The sequence below is a fragment of the Rhinopithecus roxellana genome, chromosome 20, assembly GCF_007565055.1.
Source record: "Rhinopithecus roxellana isolate Shanxi Qingling chromosome 20, ASM756505v1, whole genome shotgun sequence".
NCBI classification, from domain to species: domain Eukaryota; kingdom Metazoa; phylum Chordata; class Mammalia; order Primates; family Cercopithecidae; genus Rhinopithecus; species Rhinopithecus roxellana.
Window position 1 is genome coordinate 73,429,524 of NC_044568.1, and position 16,651 is coordinate 73,446,174.

Genomic DNA, 16,651 nt, shown 5'->3' on the forward strand with positions numbered 1-16,651 from the left:
TGCAGCCATTACCAAATGTCTCCTGGGGGTAAAACTGTCCCTGGTTGAGAACCACCAGATTAAAGTAAGGGAGGACCATGGAGACAGCATGGGAGCCAAAGAACAAACTATGTCCCTATAAAGTGGCAATAATTTTGCTAATGATCAAACACAAAATTAATTACCTTTATGTCTGGATCTAACAGCTGGTTCTTCAACAACTCAAAGTCATTTGTTTCACCCTTAACAAGAAGGGGAAAGAATTACGTTATGCTTTTGTCTCCTGTTTAGTAGCAACAGCAAGACTTTTACCCATACCTTAACATCAGATGAAATTATAAAAGGAACACTAACTTTCACATGTCAATTGCGGATTATAAAATCATGACTACAAAAATTTAAACACTCATGTCAGTGCAGCCAGAGGGCTTGGAAAAAGGAAAATGATAAACTACATTTGGCTATACTTCTGTATTGACATTTGAATGTAACAGTTGATACTCCTGTGAATTCTCAAAAAGCATGAGGGAAAAAAACAGCCAGCTATAATGATCTATTCAGGAGCATCTAAAAAAGTATTCACGCAAATATGGATACAAACGGATATTACATATAAACATACGGTTACTTAACATTTTCCCTCTACTCCTGAGATATAGTAGAAATGCTTCTGAACTACCACAAAAACAAAAATCTCTAGTCAGATGATGGTTTACTGTCCCAAAGTAATGCTTAGGTAAGTTCCTCAAAAAATAAAATGCTGCAGGCCAGGCACGGTGGCTCACGCCTGTAATCCCAGCACTTTGGGAGGCCGAGGTGGGCGGATCACAAGGTCAGGAGTTCGAGACCAGCCTGGCCAACATGGTGAAACCCCATCTCTACTAAAAAAATAAAAATAAATTAGCCAGGTGTGGTAGTGCATGTCTGTAATCCCAGCTCTTCAGGAGACTGAGGCAGGAGAATTGCTTGAACCTGGGAGGTGGAGGATGCTGTGAGCTGAGATCACGCCACTGCACTCTAGCCTGGGCAACAGAGTAAGATTCCAGCTCACAAAATTAAAAAAATAAAAATAAATAAGTAAATAAAACTGTAATTGTTTTTAATTCTAGCACTTGCTAAAGCTAAAAGATGCTTTGTAAATGAAGCATGTGAAGAGGTGAAACCTCAGTAAAGACATTGTTACTCTCTCATTATTACCTGTGAAACAGGCCAAGGTGGGGGAAAAAAGGACACTATTACTCTTAATTTTGCACTGACGGCATCATGCTATTATTAAATATTTGATCTCAACTGGTATCTTAATTAAGCTTGCTATTTCTATTGGTCTTTAGTATAACAACAATAGTTGTATTCTGACCTGACCAAAAGCAAACCTCATACATTATCTCCTCTTACCTTTTTATACTTCAGCAAGACTTCTGTCACAGTTCCACCAAACCGAACAGTTTTTCTTGGGGGAGAATTGAAAAAATCATTCTCTAATGCACGCATATTGGAAATCCTGTGGAACCAAAATTAACAAGCTATTAAGTTCATGAAAATATTAAGAATTATAATGGCCAACATTTATTGAACCAACATCATTCAGTGGGTCTATTGTTAAGGCCTCTTTACTGGTCTCCCTACTTCCACTCCTAATCAACAATCCCTCCTTTGCTCAGCAACCAAAAACTGTCTTCCCACTGCACTTATAGTAAAAATTCAAATCTCTTAGTGTGGTATTTAAGATCCTACATTAATCTGGCCCCTGCCTACCTCTCTCACCTCATCTCCAACACCTTGCTTTACTACAGCCATAATGTGTTTTCTGCTCTTCAACATGCCAAGCTGGTTCTCATTTCACTTACTGTTCACTCTATCGGAAATACTCTTTTCCCAAATCTCTACGTGGCTGGATTTTTTTTTTTTTTGAGACGGAGTCTTGCTCTGCTGCCCAGGCTGAAGTGCAGTGGTGTGATCTCGGCTTAACTGCAACCTACATCTCCCGGGTTCAAACAATTCTCCTGCCTCAGCCTCCTGAGTAGCTGCGATTACAGGCACCCGCCACCACGCTCGGCTAATTTTTGTATTTTTAGTAGAGATGGGGTTTCAGCATGTTGGCCAGGCTGGTCTCGATCTCCCGACTTCAGGTGATCCGCCCACCTCGGCATCCCAAAGTGCTGTGATCACAGGCGTGAGCAACTACTCCCGGCCTAGATTTTTGTCTTCATTCAAGTGGAAGCTCAAATGTCAGATGTCTTTCCCACGAGAAATCTCAAGTACTCCTTCTCTCCCTTCTCCCTCCCCCATTACCCTGTTGTATAACTGAAATCATCGTAATTTATTGGCCTATGTACTGCCTTTCCCCCCTAGGCTGTAAGCTCTGTAGAAAGCAGAGACATTAGTGTCTTTGGATAAACCACTGTCCCCAGTGTTTAACACAATAAGCAGGAGCTCGATAAATATTATGAATCATATTATGCTAATTGTTTTACAAGGTCTGCTTCACTTACACAGAGTAAATTAATGAAAAAACATAGCATCCTAATGACTCTGAAAGTTAAACGCTAAGTGTGCTATGGGGGTTAGGGATTTAAAAGTGGAGCAAAATAAAGACTGCTAAACAAATACGTGTGTCGAAACAAATTTCAAACAAAAAAGATGTAATATTCAATTTGCCACGAGTGACAACATGCGGCTGATAAACCAAATAGCCCAGGGAATCCCTTCCAAATTTGGACGAAGAAGCGGGAAGGAAGAGGAGTCAAGGCGCAGAAGGCAGTACCGAGGCCTGGGAAATCAAGAAGAAACACAGTCGGGAAAGGGGGCCTCCAGAACAGAGAATATACTCACTTTTCCAGGCCCCACCCATGTCTATTACCCAGTTACGAGGAATGAGCTCATTCCTGCCAACATGAGATGACCCTCGATCCCGTGCTCCTACCACACGCCATTAGCTTTGTCCCGGACCCTTTCAATCAGCTCCCCTAAGCGCAGTCCTGAGCTTTAGTCTCGGACGCGCAGAAGGAAGCGGCCTGAATCTTACCCAGTCCTCGACGCGCCCAGCGTCTTGACTGCAGAGGCCGAAGCAGTCGCATCTCCCGGCAACCGCGTGTGAAGCAGCGGTGCCGCCATTGGGCCGAACTAACACTAGCGCTGCCCCTCAGGCCGGATGCCCGGCTCCTTCCAGCCTCAGCCCTCTGTCCCGGAAGTTGCGCTTGCCAGCGTAACCTTCAGCCAATCAGGGACCCCGCGTGGGGAGAGCGTGTGCTCTCGGCGAGCTAGAGCGCCGCCAAACCCCGCCCCTCATTCTACTTGGACCACTTGTTCCACCCAGCGCGAATGCGCGAGTAAGGAGAGTTAGGAAGGTCCTGCTCCATCCAGGCCCAAGGATCCCAAAGAAAGGGTGGAAATACCCTGGATGTGCTAAGCTGTGGCCGGGTACACTCGAGTGTTAATTTTTTGGAGTCAAAGCCTCCCTCAGTTAAATCAAAGAAACTGAAGCACTGTGATTGACCCAGATCCTCACGGAGGAAAGGGGATTTGAATCCGGCTGACCCAGGAGCCTGGGCTCTGTACTCAATGCAACATTCTTACAGACCACCAAGATAACGTTATCCTCACGTAAACAAGCTCGACGAAGTGATCTACCCCAGAGCCTCAAGGCTGTGATGATGCTGGAATGAGAAACAGCAGGAGAGTTTCCAAGAGGTGTTACCATCTTGACTTTTTTTTTTTTCTTTTCTTTCTTTTGAGACCTAGTCTTGCCCTGTTGCCCAGGCTGGAGTGCAGTGGCGTGATCTCAGCTCACTGCAACCTCCGTCTCTGTTGCCCAGGTGGAGTGCAGTGGCCTGATCTCAGCTCACTGCAACCTCCACCTCCTGGGTTAAAACAATTCTCGTGCCTCAGCCTCCCAAGTAGCTGGGATTACAGGCGCATGCCACCACACCCAGCTAATTTTTGTATTTTTAGTAGAGACGGGGTTGCACTATGTTGGCCAAACTGGTCTCGAACTCCTGACCTCAGGTCATCCACCCGCCTCGGCCTCCCAAAGTGCTGGGATTACAAGCGTGAGCTACCGTGCCTGGCCAAACTTAAATTTTTAAAAGAGGAACAGGAGTCAGTCAGACCAACAAAAGAGCGACTGGTGTTCCAAGCATAGGAAACAGGAAACAGCAGAGGCCAAAACCTCGGGACTGTGGGGGATGTAGAGGGAGAGCAGAGGCTGCCCCTACCCTCAGGGAGGGGAAAAGGTTGCAACTTTGGAAACTGTACAGGGCTATCAAAAATACAAAAATATCCATGCTGGGTGACACGGTGAAACCCCATCTCTACAAAAAAATAAAAAAAAAAAAAACAATAAAAATTATCTGGGTGTGGTGGCACACACCTGTAGTCCCAGCTACTCGTGAGACTGAGGATTGCTTGAGCCGGGGAGATGGCATCACTGCACTCCCACTTGGGCAACAGAGCGAGACCCTGTCTCGAAATAAATAAATAAATTTTTAAAAATGCATATGTATGGGCCGAGCACAGTGGCTCACGCCTGTTATCCCAACACTTTGGAAGGCTGAGGCAGGTGGATCACCTGAGGCCAGGAGTTTGAGACCAGCCTGGCCATGACGAAACCCTGTCTCTACTAAAAATACAAAATTAGCTGGGCGTGGTGGTGGTGCCTGTAATCCCAGCTACCTGGGAGGCTGAGGCAGGAGAATTGCTTGAACCCGGGAGGCAGAGGTTGCAGTGAGCCCAGATCGTGCCATTGCACTCCAGCCTGGGCAACAAGAGCGAAACTGTGTCTGAAAAAAAAAAAAAGTGTGTGTGTGTGTGTTTATATGTATCTCTCTCCAGGAGTTCAAGATAAGATGGTGCATACCTCTAGTCCCAGATACTTGGAAACTGAGGCGAGAGGATCGCTTGAACCCTGCAGGTCATGGCTGCAGTGAGCTGTGATTGTACCACTGCACTCCAGCCTGGGCGACAGAGCTAGACCCTATTTCACAAAATAAAATACAGCAATTTGGGTTTTTTTGGTTTGGTTTTTTGAGACACAGTCTCACTCTATCACCCAGGCTGGAGTACAGTGTTGTGATCTCGGCTCACTGCAACCTCCGCTTCCCAGGTTCAAGTGATTCTTGTGCCTCAGCCTCCCCAGTAGCTAGGATTACAGGCATGCGCCACCATGCCCAGCTACTTTTGTATGTATTTTTAGTAGAGACAGGGTTTCACCATGTTGGCCAGGCTGGTCTTGAATTCTTGACCTCAAGTGATCCGCCTGCCTTGGCATCCCAAAGTGCTGAGATTACAGGCATGAGCCACCACACCCCGCCAGCAATTTGTTAAACATAAACCATAGCTCTGTTTTGCAACAGTGTGAAATCAGTAACTGTCTTTCCTGAGTCTCTGTTTGGTCCTTACTGAGTTCCTTGGGAATGTTGGACAGGAATCATCTGTGTCTCAAGGACAGAGGAAATAATTGCACACTAGCTGACAAGGATACTTCAAGATAGCTGTTTCAATGAGAATCTCTTCTTCACTTCCAAGGCAAAGCAAAAACAAAAAACAACAACAGCAAAACAGCAATTTGACAATTATCTGGTTTGGTTTGAGACAGGATCTCATTGTCTCACCCAAGTTAGAGTGCAATGACGCGATCGCAGCTCACTGCAGCCTCAGGCTCCTACAGCTTAAGCAATCCTCTCATCTCAGCCTCCCAAACCCACACCACCAAGCCCAGCTAATTTTTTGTATTTTTGATAAATACGAGGTTTCACTTTGTTGCCCAGGCTGATCTCGAACTCCTGGCCTAAGTAATCCTCCCGCCTTGGCCCCCCAAAGTGTGTCTCCCCACCTACACCCCCATTCTTTCACTTAAAAAAAGTCTGAGTCTGGGTGCGGTGACTCACGCCTGTAATGCCAGAGCTTTGGGAGGCTGAGGCAGGAGAATAACTTGAAGCCAGGAGTTTGAGACCAGCCCAGGCAACACAGCCAGACTCTGTCTCTACAAACAATACTTTTTAAAAAGTTACTCAGGCATGGTGGCACGTGGTTGTAGTTCCAATTATTTGGGAGATAGAGGTGGGAGTATCGCTTGAGCCTGAGAGTTGGAGGCTGCAGTGAGCTATGACTGCACCATGACACTCTTCGGTCTGGGTGACAACGCAAAATCTCATCTCTAAAAAGAAAAAAAAAAGGGGGGGGGAGTTTAACATGTACAAAAGAATATGTTAATGTAAGTTATAAGAATATAACGAATACCTGTGAACATATCACGCCAATTTAAGAAGCCGAACATTAACTAGAACAATGGACACTTACTGTGTCCTGCTCTCGGATTCCACCTTCTACCCACTTTCCTCCCAAAAGTAGTCACCATCATAATTTTTAAAAGTCGTTTTAGTTTTCTTTGTATAATTCCCATATTTATACTCCTAAACAATGCACTATATTTGCTTTTTTGTCTTTGCATTTTATAAAGTTACTTCCATGCTGTATTATACTGCTGTTTGTTTTCAACGTTATGCTTTTTTTTTTTTTTTCTGAGACGGAGTCTCCCTCTGTTGCCCAGGCTGAAGTGCAGTGGCTCGATCTCTGCTCACTGCAACCTCCGCCTTCCAGGTTCAAGTGATTCTCTTGCCTCAGCTTCCTGAGTAGCTGGGATTTCAGGTGCCCACCACCGCCCCCAGCTAATTTTTTTGTATTTTTGGTAGAGACGGGGTTGTTGCCCAGGGTGGTCTCAAACTCCTGACTTCAGGAGATCCACCTGCCTCGGCCTCCCAAAGTGCTGGGATTACAGGCATGAGCCACTGAGGCTAGCCAACATTATGGTCCTGGACGTTGAAATCCATCCCTGTTGTACACAGTTGTGGTTTCTTTTCGTGTTTTGTTTTTGTTTTTGTTTTGAAACAGAGTTTCGCTCTTGTTGTCCAGGGTGGAATGCAATGGCCTGATCTTGGCTCACCACAACCTCTGCCTCCTGGGTTGAAGCAATTCTCCTGCCTCAGCCTCCCGAGTAGCTGGGATTACAGGCATGCGCCAAGATGCCTAGCTAATTTTGTATTTTTAGTACAGATGGGACTTCTCCATATTGATCAGGCTGGTCTCGAACTCCCGACCTCAGGTGATCCTCCCGCCTCAGCCTCCCAAAGTGCTGGGATTACAAGTGTGAGCCACCGCGCCCGGCCAGTTTATTTTATTTGCCACACAGCATTTCATTATAGGAATGTACCATGACTTATCAATTTTCCTATCATAAACATTTAAATTATTTCCTTTCTCCCTCCATTATGTAAATCACTACTGTGATAGCCCTTTTTCATTTTTCATTTTTTTTTTTGAGACAGAGTTTTGCTCTTGTTGCACAGGCTGGAGTGCAATGGTGCAGTCTTGGCTCACTGCAACCTCCGCCTCCTGGGTTCAAAGGATTCTCCTGACTCAGCCTCCCAAGTAGCTGGGATTACAGGCACCTGCCACCACACCCAGCTAATTTTTGTATTTTTAGTAGAGACAGGGTTTCGCTATGTTGGCCAGGCTGGTCACGAACTCCTGACCTCAGGTGATCCACCCACGTTGGCCTCCCAAAGTGCTGGGATTACAAGTGTGAGCCACTGCACCAGTAATTTTTTTTTTTTTTTTTTTTTTTTTTGATAGAGACAAGGTCTCACTATATTGCCCAGGCTGGTCTCTAACTCCTAGGCTCAAGCCATCCTCCCACCTCAGCCTCCCAAAGTGCTGAGATTATAGGCGTGAACCACCGTGACCAGCCTGAATATTCTTGTATAGTGTCCTGATGCATGTGTACAAGCGTTTTTCTTTTTTTTTTTTCTTTCTTTTTTTTTTTTTTGAGGCAGAGTCTCGCTCTGTCGCCGGGACTGGAGTGCAGTGGCCGGATCTCAGCTCACTGCAAGCTCCGCCTCCCAGGTTTACGCCATTCTCCTGCCTCAGCCTCCCGAGTAGCTGGGACTACAGGCGTCCGCCACCTCGCCCGGCTACTTTTTGTATTTTTTAGTAGAGACGGGGTTTCACCATGTTAGCCAGGATGGTCTCGATCTCCTGACCTCGTGATCCGCCCGTCTCGGCCTCCCAAAGTGCTGGGATTACAAGCTTGAGCCACCGCGCCCGGCCGTACAAGCGTTTTTCTAGGATGGAACTATTGGGTTGGACGAGGCACAAAAAGCTTTTGGGAAAGGAGAAAGGAACAAATTGGATATCTATGATTTTTTTTTCTTTTTTTTTTGAGACAGAGTCTTGCTCTGTTGCCCAGGCTGCAGTACAGTGGCACAATCTCAGCTCACTGCAACCTCTGCCTCCGGGTTCAAGCGATTCTCCTGCCTCAGCCTTCTGAGTAGCTGGGACTACAGGCGCCCGCCACCACACCTGGCTAATTTTTGTATTTTTAGTAGAGACGGGGTTTCTCCTTGTTGCCCAGGCTGGTCTCAAATGCCTGACTGCAGGTGATCCACCTGCCTCGACCTCCTAAAATGCTGGGATTACAGGTATGAGCCATTGTATCTGGTTACTATTAGTTTTTCTATTTAGGAATTGTTCATCTGGATCCTCCCTACCTTTCAGCCATATGCAATACATTTGTTGAGCATAAAGAGTGACCTTCTTGGCCAGGCATGGTGGCTGACGCCTATAATCCCAGCACTTTTGGAGGCCAAGGTGGGTGGATCACCTGAGGTTGGGAGTTCGAGACCAGTCTGACCAACATGGAGAAACCCTGTCTCTACTAAAAATACAAAATTGGCATGGCATGGTGGCTGTAATCCCAGCTACTCGGGAGGCTGAGGCAGGAGAATCGCTTGAACCTGGGAGGCAGAGGTTGCAGTGAGCTGAGATCGCGCCATTGCACTCCAGCCTATAGGACATCAAAACTTCCTCTCAAAAAAAAAAAAAAAAAAGCGACCTTCTTCTCCACAGCAAAGAGTCACTGGAAGCCGTTTGATGCAATATGACCTCATCTCTCTAGGCAGTGTTGATTGGGTTACAGGAGGGCACCAAGAAGCTTTCCAAGAAGCTTTCCACAGGCTGTGCCAATGTACACTTCCAGCAATATCTTCTTAAGCTTGAGTGCAGCTCCTTATTTTCCCAAAGCACAGCTAAGACTAAGGCTGCCAAGTTTTTAAAAAGATTTAAAGGAAACTCTGAGCATAATACAAGAAAAATACTGGCCGGGCCCGGTGGTTCATGCCTGTGATCCTGCACTTTGGGAGGATGAGGCGGGTGGATCACTTGAGATCGGAGTTCAAGACCAGCCTGGCCAACATGGTGAAACTCCATCTCTACCAAAAATACAAAAAATTAGCCAGGTGTGGTGGCAGATGCCTGTAATCACAGCTACTCAGGAGGGTGAGGCTGGCGAATCGCTTGAACCCAGGAGGTGGAGGTTGCAGTGAGCCGAGATCGCGACACTGCACTCCAGCCTGGGCAACAGAGCGAGACTCGGTCTCAAAAAAAAAAAAAAAAAAAAAAAAAAAGGAGAAAAAGAAAACCTTGAAACTAAATAAACTAAATAGCATAATTTCCTGTTGGAGTTCTTTGGTCATGTCTATTCTTTGTGGAGCCTCTGTTCAGTGAAATTGTCCTGTGGGCAAACTCACCTTGCCAGGATAAAAGCCTCCTTTTCCAGTCTTGCCTTCCCCAGAGAAAATAAGGGGGTGTGGGGGAAGGGACAAAGAAAATTAAGACCCGCCCCCTCCAAAAACAGAAATGACCAAAAACAAGCAAGGATTAACATGCTATCTGCAAAGTCACCACGCTGCCCAGTGTGGCCTTTCACTTCACTGAGTAATATATTGTTTGTAATATAACAACATAAAGAGCTTCTTCATTCTAGAACAAAATTTTGCTTTACTATCATCATATACCCAGAAGACCCATTAAATTGTGTTTTCAAAAGAGCAGCCTTTCCTTAGAGATAAATTTTACAACTACCCTAGAGTAGTTCTGTTGGCCAAAGCCTCTTAGCTTGCTAGTGAAAGAAACGAAGTCAAGCCAGCTAAGCAGAAAAGAAGAATTTGTTCTAAGGATACAAAGATATAGTAAGGTACCAAAAAAAAAAAAAAAATTTATCATTGGCCAATTTAGATAAGGTGCCCTCCTGTAATGTAATCAACACTGGCAGAGAGATGAGATGACAGTATACCAAATGGCTTTGGAATTAAGAACCACTGGTATAAACAAATCAGTTGGGAGTCGTGGCACACGTCTGCAGTCCCAGCTATTTGGGAGGCTGAGGCAGGAGAACTGCTTGAGCCCAGGAGTTTGAGACCAGCCTAGCCAGAATCTCTGCCTAGCCTAGGCAGATCTCTACAGAAAAATACAAAAATTAGCCACGAGTGTTGGTGTGCACCTGTAGTCCCGGCTACTCAGGAGGCTGAGGTGTGAGGATCAATTGAGCCCAGGAGGTCCAGACTGCAGTGAGCTATGATCTCACCACTGCATCCTGCAACAGGGATCCTATCTCAAATAATTAATTAATTACCAGAAGAAAGAAAGAAATCCTAGCTTTGTCATTTACTCTATTGCTTTGGACAATTGCCTTATGTTTCCAGAACTTCAATTTCCTGATCTACAAAATGGGAATAACGTTTTGAGCTATTTTAGAGCTATTCTAAGGATCAGAGCACATAAGCACATAAGCACAAACCACAAAATATGTCACAGTGTACAGGACAGAGCAGGTTCTCTGTAAATGACAATATTTGCCCATTTATTTTTCTGTAAATATGAGATATACTGGGATACTTGATATGGTTACATTCACATGGAAACTGACCTATGAGGGAGATAGACAGATAGGTACAGACTTTATCTGTTCGTGCGGCTATAAGAAAGTACCAGAGACTGGGTTATCGACAAAAAACGGAAATTTTGGCCAGTCATGGTGGCTCACGCCTTTAATCCCAGCATGCTGGGAGGCCAGGGCAGGAGGACCATGTAAGCTCAGGAGTTCGAGAGCAGCCTGGGCAACATGGAGAAACCCTGTCTCTACAACTCTACAAACACACACACACACACACACACACACACACCAAAAAAAAAAAAAAAAAAAAAAGCTGGGTGTAGTGGTGCATACCTGTAGTCCCAGTTACTCAGGAGGCTGAGGTGGGAGAGTCACTTGAACCCAGGAGGTGGAGGTTACAGTGAGCCGAGATCGTGCCACTGCACTCCACCCTAGGTGATAGAGACCCTACCTCAAACAAACAAACAGACAAAAAAACCCAGAAATTTCCTTCTCACAGTTCTGGAGGCTGGGAAGTCCAAGATTAAGTTGCCAGCAGGTTGGTATCTGGTGAGGGCATGGTGGCCATTTCCAATAAGGCACCTCGCTACTATGTCCTCCCAGGGGGACCAGTGCTGGGTCCTCAAGTGACACAGGAATGTAAGGGCAATGAAAGGATCTACCTCGTTCCTGCCAACCTTTTTATAAGGTCACTAATCCCATGCCCTCATGACTTAATGACGCCCCACCTCTTAATACTACCAGACTGGTGGTTAAGTTTTAACATATGAATCTCGGGGAACATATTCAGACCACAGCAGATATATTGTAGAAAAGGATAGTCCATAAGTTGCCCAGCAGTAACACTTCGCATATTTTGCCTCTTATTACTTGAAGTGTACTTTGTTTCATATGGCTTTTTAAACTTTCTAAAAACTGCAGCAAGTGCCTGATTATTTAGAGCTTGTTTATCTAGTGACAGACTAGTCCATTAATTGTGTGCTGTATGACAGGAAAGAGAGAGAAAGAAAATGACTTCTGCAGAGACTGAATCATCTTTATGTCCTCTATGGTAGTTGCCACTTAGTAGGTATTAAATAAACAATAGGCTGGGCGAGATGGCTCATGCCTGTAATCCCAGTACTTTGGGAGGCTGAAGCAGGTGGATAGCTTGAGCTCAGGAGTTCAAGACCAGCCTGGGCAACATGGTAAAACCCTGTCTCTACAAAAACTATAAAAAGTAGCGGGGTGTGGTGGCATGTGCCTGTAGACCCAGCTACTTGGAAGGCTGAAGTGGGAAGATTGCTTGAGCCTGGGAGGTAGAAGTTGGACAGAGCCAAGATCCAGCTCCAGCCTGGGCCACAGAGGGAGACCCTGTCTCAAAACGAACAAACAAAAAAATCTCTTTAACTCCCAAAATGGAAAGTTCTCCAATATATATGTTAAGTGATTTAAAAAAAAAAAAAAGGTGCCAGCCGGGCATGGTGGTTCACGCCTGTAATCCCAGCACTTTGGGAGGCCAAGGCTGGTGGATCGCCTGAGGTCAGGAGTTCAAGACCAGCCTGGCCAACATGGTGAAACCCCATCTCTACTAAAAATACAAAAATTAGCCAGGTGTGGTGGCGTGTGCCTGTAATCCCAGCTACTCCGGAGGGTGAGGCAGGAGAATCGCTTGAAACCGGGAGGCAGAGGTTGCAGTGATCCCAGATCACGCCATTGCACTGCAGCCTGGTGGCAAGAGTGAGACTTTGTCTCAAAAACGCAGAACAAAACAAAAAACAAAACATGTATTTTAAAACATGGAAAGAATAAGCCAGAAAATTTTCGTGTTTTTTTTTTTTTTTTTTAATTTTGTTAATCAGGCAGCTTCCGGAGCCACAGCACGCTCAGAGAGACTCCCTACTGTTTTTAAAGTATATAAATAACTATATCAATTAAGAAAACTGGCTGGGCACGGTGGCTCATGCCTGGAATCCCAGCACTTTAGGAGACTGAGGTGAGTGGGTCTTTTGAGCTCAGTAGTTGCAGATCAGCCTGGGCAAAACTCCGCACCTACCAAAAAAAAAAAAAAAAAAATCAGAAAATTATAGCAGTTTGTATTTTTCTCTCAAGGTAAGCATTTTCTGCTTCTAGGCACACCACAGGAAGCACCTGAAACTCACTCATCACAGTTCTTAAAAATGACCTCTATTCACCCAAGATAAGGTCCAGTCACACGGCCAGGCGTGGTGGTTCATGCCTGTAATCCTAGAACTTTGAGAGGCCGAGGCGGGCAGATCATGAGGTCAAGAAGATGGAGACCAGCCTGGCCAACATGGTAAAACCCTGTCTCTACTAAAAATGCAAAAATCAGCTGGGCATGGTGGCGTGCCTGTAGTCCCAGTTACTCGGGAGGCTGAGGCAGGAGAATCGTTTGAACCCTGGAGGCAGAGGTTGCAGTGAGTCGAGACCGTGCCACTGCACCACTCCAGCCTGGCAACAGAGTAAGACTCTGTCTCAAAAAAAAAAAAAAAAAAAAAAAACAGTCATACTAGTATTGATGAGCCATTGCATGAGAGAAGGCTTTTCTGTAGGCTGCGTCTGCAAATACAAACACACTATCCTCTACAATGTCTTTGTTCTGCTGTACATTAAAGTTGATTTTTCTCTAAGTTCGTAACTGTAGTTCTAGTTATTAAAATAGCTGTGCTCACCTGGTACACTTTGAATGTACTCAACTGTTGCATGGAATTATTACATAGAAAGAAATTTGTATGACTGGGCAGGTGGTTCATGCCTGTAATCCCAGTACTTTGGGAGGTCAAGGTGGGTGAATGGCTTGAGGTCAAGAGATCGAGACCAGCTTGACTAACATGGTAAAATCCTGTCTCAACTAAAATACAAAAATTAGCCAGGTGTGGTGGTGGGTGCCTGTAATCCCAGCTACTCAGGAGGCTGAAGCAGGAGAATCGTTTGAACCTGGGAGGTAGAGGTTGCAGTGAGCCACGATCAAGCCACTGCACTCTGGCCTGGGTGACAGAGCGAGAATCCATCTCAAAACAAACAAACAAACAAACAAAAACAGAAAGAAATGTATAAATGTTACATGGCTTATAAATTGCCAGTTTAACCCATTTTTTTTTTTTTTGAGACGGAGTCTCGCTCTGTCGCCCAGGCTGGAGTGCAGTGGCGTGATCTGGGCTCACTGCAAGCTCCACCTCCCGGGTTTATGCCATTCTCCTGCCTCAGCCTCCCGAGTAGCTGGGACCACAGGCGCCCGCCACCTCGCCCGGCTAGTTTTTTGTATTTTTTTAGTAGAGACGGGGTTTCACCGTTTTAGCCCGGATGGTCTCGATCTCCTGACCTCGTGATCCGCCCGTCTCGGCCTCCCCAAGTGCTGGGATTACAGGCTTGAGCCACCGCGCCCGGCCAACCCATTTTTTTTTTTGTGGTAAGATACAAATAACATAATATATACTTAACCATTTGTTTTGTTTTGACACAGAGTCTTGCTCTGTCACCCAGGCTGTATTTTCAATGGAAGAGGGTTTCACCATGTTGGTCAGGCTGGTTTTGAACTCCTGACCTCAAGTGATCCGCCCACCTCGATTTCCCAAAGTGCTGCCATTACAGATGTGAGCCACCACTCCCAGCCCTCTTCTTAACCATTTGTAAGTGTACAGTTCAGTGGTGTTAAGTAAATTCACACTGTTGTGCCACCATCACCACCATCTACCTCTGGAACTTTCTTATCTTGCGAAACTGAAACATATAGGCACTAAACAATGCCCCATTTCCCCCTCCCCGCAGCCCCTGGCAACCCCCATCCTACTTTTTCCCTCTGAATTTGATTATTCTAAGTACCTCACACAAATGGACTCATCCTGCATGTGTCTTTTTGTGACTGGCTTATTTCTCCTAGAATGTCTTTCCAGTTGTTTATTCCAAGCATCTGCAATGCATAAATTCTTCCAGTGTGAGTTATTAAAATTATAAATATAGAAATACTGAAGCAAAGGACAGTGAAAGGGGAAGAAATATTTAAAAAACTAAAAATTTTGAAAGTTTCCACTCAAAGTATTATACCATTTAAAAACCCACTTTTGCCTATAATCGGACATTTCAAAAGGAAACTAAAACTATTTTAAAGTAATTTTTTTTGTTCATTTATTTATTTATTTATTTTTGAGACATGGTCTCGTTCTGTCCTCAGGCTAGAGTGCAGTGGTGCAATCACAGTTCACTGTAGCTTCGAACTCCCAGGTTCAAGTGATCTTCTCACCTCAGCCTTCCAAGTAGCTGGGACTACAGGTGCACACCACCACTTCCAGCTACTTTTTTAGAGCAATCTTACACAAACAATCCACATATAAAAAGAAAGATCATAAGTGGAGAGCAGTCCCAATTATGAAAATATGCAACCAAATCAGAGTTTAAATCTTTGGGAAAATGGAAAACTCAGAAGTTGTGAGCATATACATATAAACTGTAGCATATTGGAATGCATTGATTGTGTTAACTGTCTCTGATAGCTATTTCATAATGAGTTCAGAAAATATCCTTAAGGCTGGGCGTGGTGGCTCATGCCTGTAATCTCGGCACTTTGGGAGGCCGAGGAGGGCAGATCACGAGGTCAGGAATTCAAGACCAGTCTGGCCAACATAAATAAACCCCGTCTCTACTAAAAATACAAAAAATTAACTGTGTGGTGGTGTGTCCCTGTAATCGCAGCTACTCGGGAGGCTGAGGCAGGACAATCGCATGAACCCAGGAGGCGGAGGTTGCAGTGAGCTGAGATTGCGCCATTGTACTCCAGCCAGGGCAGCAGTGCGAGACTCCATCTCAAAAAAAAAAAAAAAAAAAAAGAAAGAAAATATCCTTAATTACTAGGAGCTGCATTTTTCAGTGTCCATTTTTATGGGAATATTACTTATGTACATCCCACCCAGAGTATGTGAGACAGGATTTTCCATTGGAATGCTAGAATGCGTTCACAAAAGAACTCTATTTTAAATACCGACTTATTTTAAAACAAGGTTCATTTGGAATAGCACAGTTTATTACGCCTTAAAATTCTGGCAGTGAATAACTTTATCATTTGAAACTGGAAAACTGTCCCAACACTGAAACAGATACACTTGGCAGAAGCAGTCTAATAAGTCCACTGGTCTGTGAGAGGTCAGGACTCTCACAGACCAAGATGAAAGATTTGAGCTTTTATGAAGCTGGCAGTTAAATCTGTAGAAACAAATATTGGTGAGTTCTGGGGAGGGGGGGAAAGGCAATTTCTGAGATGTTAAATATGATCATCTAGAGCGAAACAAGAAAATGGAAGAATTGCTGATTCTCACTCTCTTTCTGCCAGTAAGGCTTTAGAGAAGCTACCTAAAGATTGATCTGGCATATTACAGCTCAAGGTACAATCAACAGGATTAAGAAAAGACTCATTAATAACCTTAATTTAGAAGGAAAGCTTAAAACATATACCTTATAACATATTTCTTTTTTGAGACGGAGTCTCGCTCCATCACCAGGCTGGAGCGCAGTGGCGCGATCTCGGCTCACAGCAACCTCCGCTTCCCAGGTTCAAGCAATTCTCCTGCCTCAGCCTCCCGAGTAGCTGGGATTACAGGCACATGCCACCACGCCCAGCTAATTTTTGTATTTTTTTTTTTTGGAGACGGAGTCTCCCTCTGTCCCCCAGGCTGGAGTGCAGTGGCCGGATCTCAGCTCATTGCAAGCTCCGCCTCCCGGGTTTACACCATTTTCCTGCCTCAGCCTCCAGAGTAGCTGGGATTACAGGCACCTGCCACCATGCCCGGCTAGTTTTTTGTGTTTTTTTAGTAGAGACGGGGTTTCACCCTGCTAGCCAGGATGGTCTCGATCTCCTGACCTTGTGATCCGCCCGCCTCGGCCTCCCAAAGTGCTGAGATTACAGGTTTGAGCCACCGTGCCCGGCCTAATTTTTGTATTTTTAGTAGAAACGAG

The 16,651-nt window shown here is 45.1% G+C and overlaps 1 protein-coding gene across 1 annotated transcript in view; it reads right to left on the bottom strand.

The window, feature by feature from the left end:
• The window catches only part of RRN3 (RRN3 homolog, RNA polymerase I transcription factor), a 36,714-nt gene extending 33,538 nt beyond the window's left edge, over positions 1–3,176 (bottom strand). Inside the window, exons 1-3 of the mRNA XM_030924393.1 lie at positions 3,005–3,176; positions 1,375–1,480; positions 165–221 (exon numbers count right to left, since the gene is read on the bottom strand). Coding sequence (XP_030780253.1) covers positions 165–221; positions 1,375–1,480; positions 3,005–3,093 — 252 coding nt within the window. The 5' untranslated portion in view covers positions 3,094–3,176. The remainder of the gene's footprint in view (positions 1–164; positions 222–1,374; positions 1,481–3,004) is intronic.
• Positions 3,177–16,651: the final 13,475 nt, after the last annotated feature.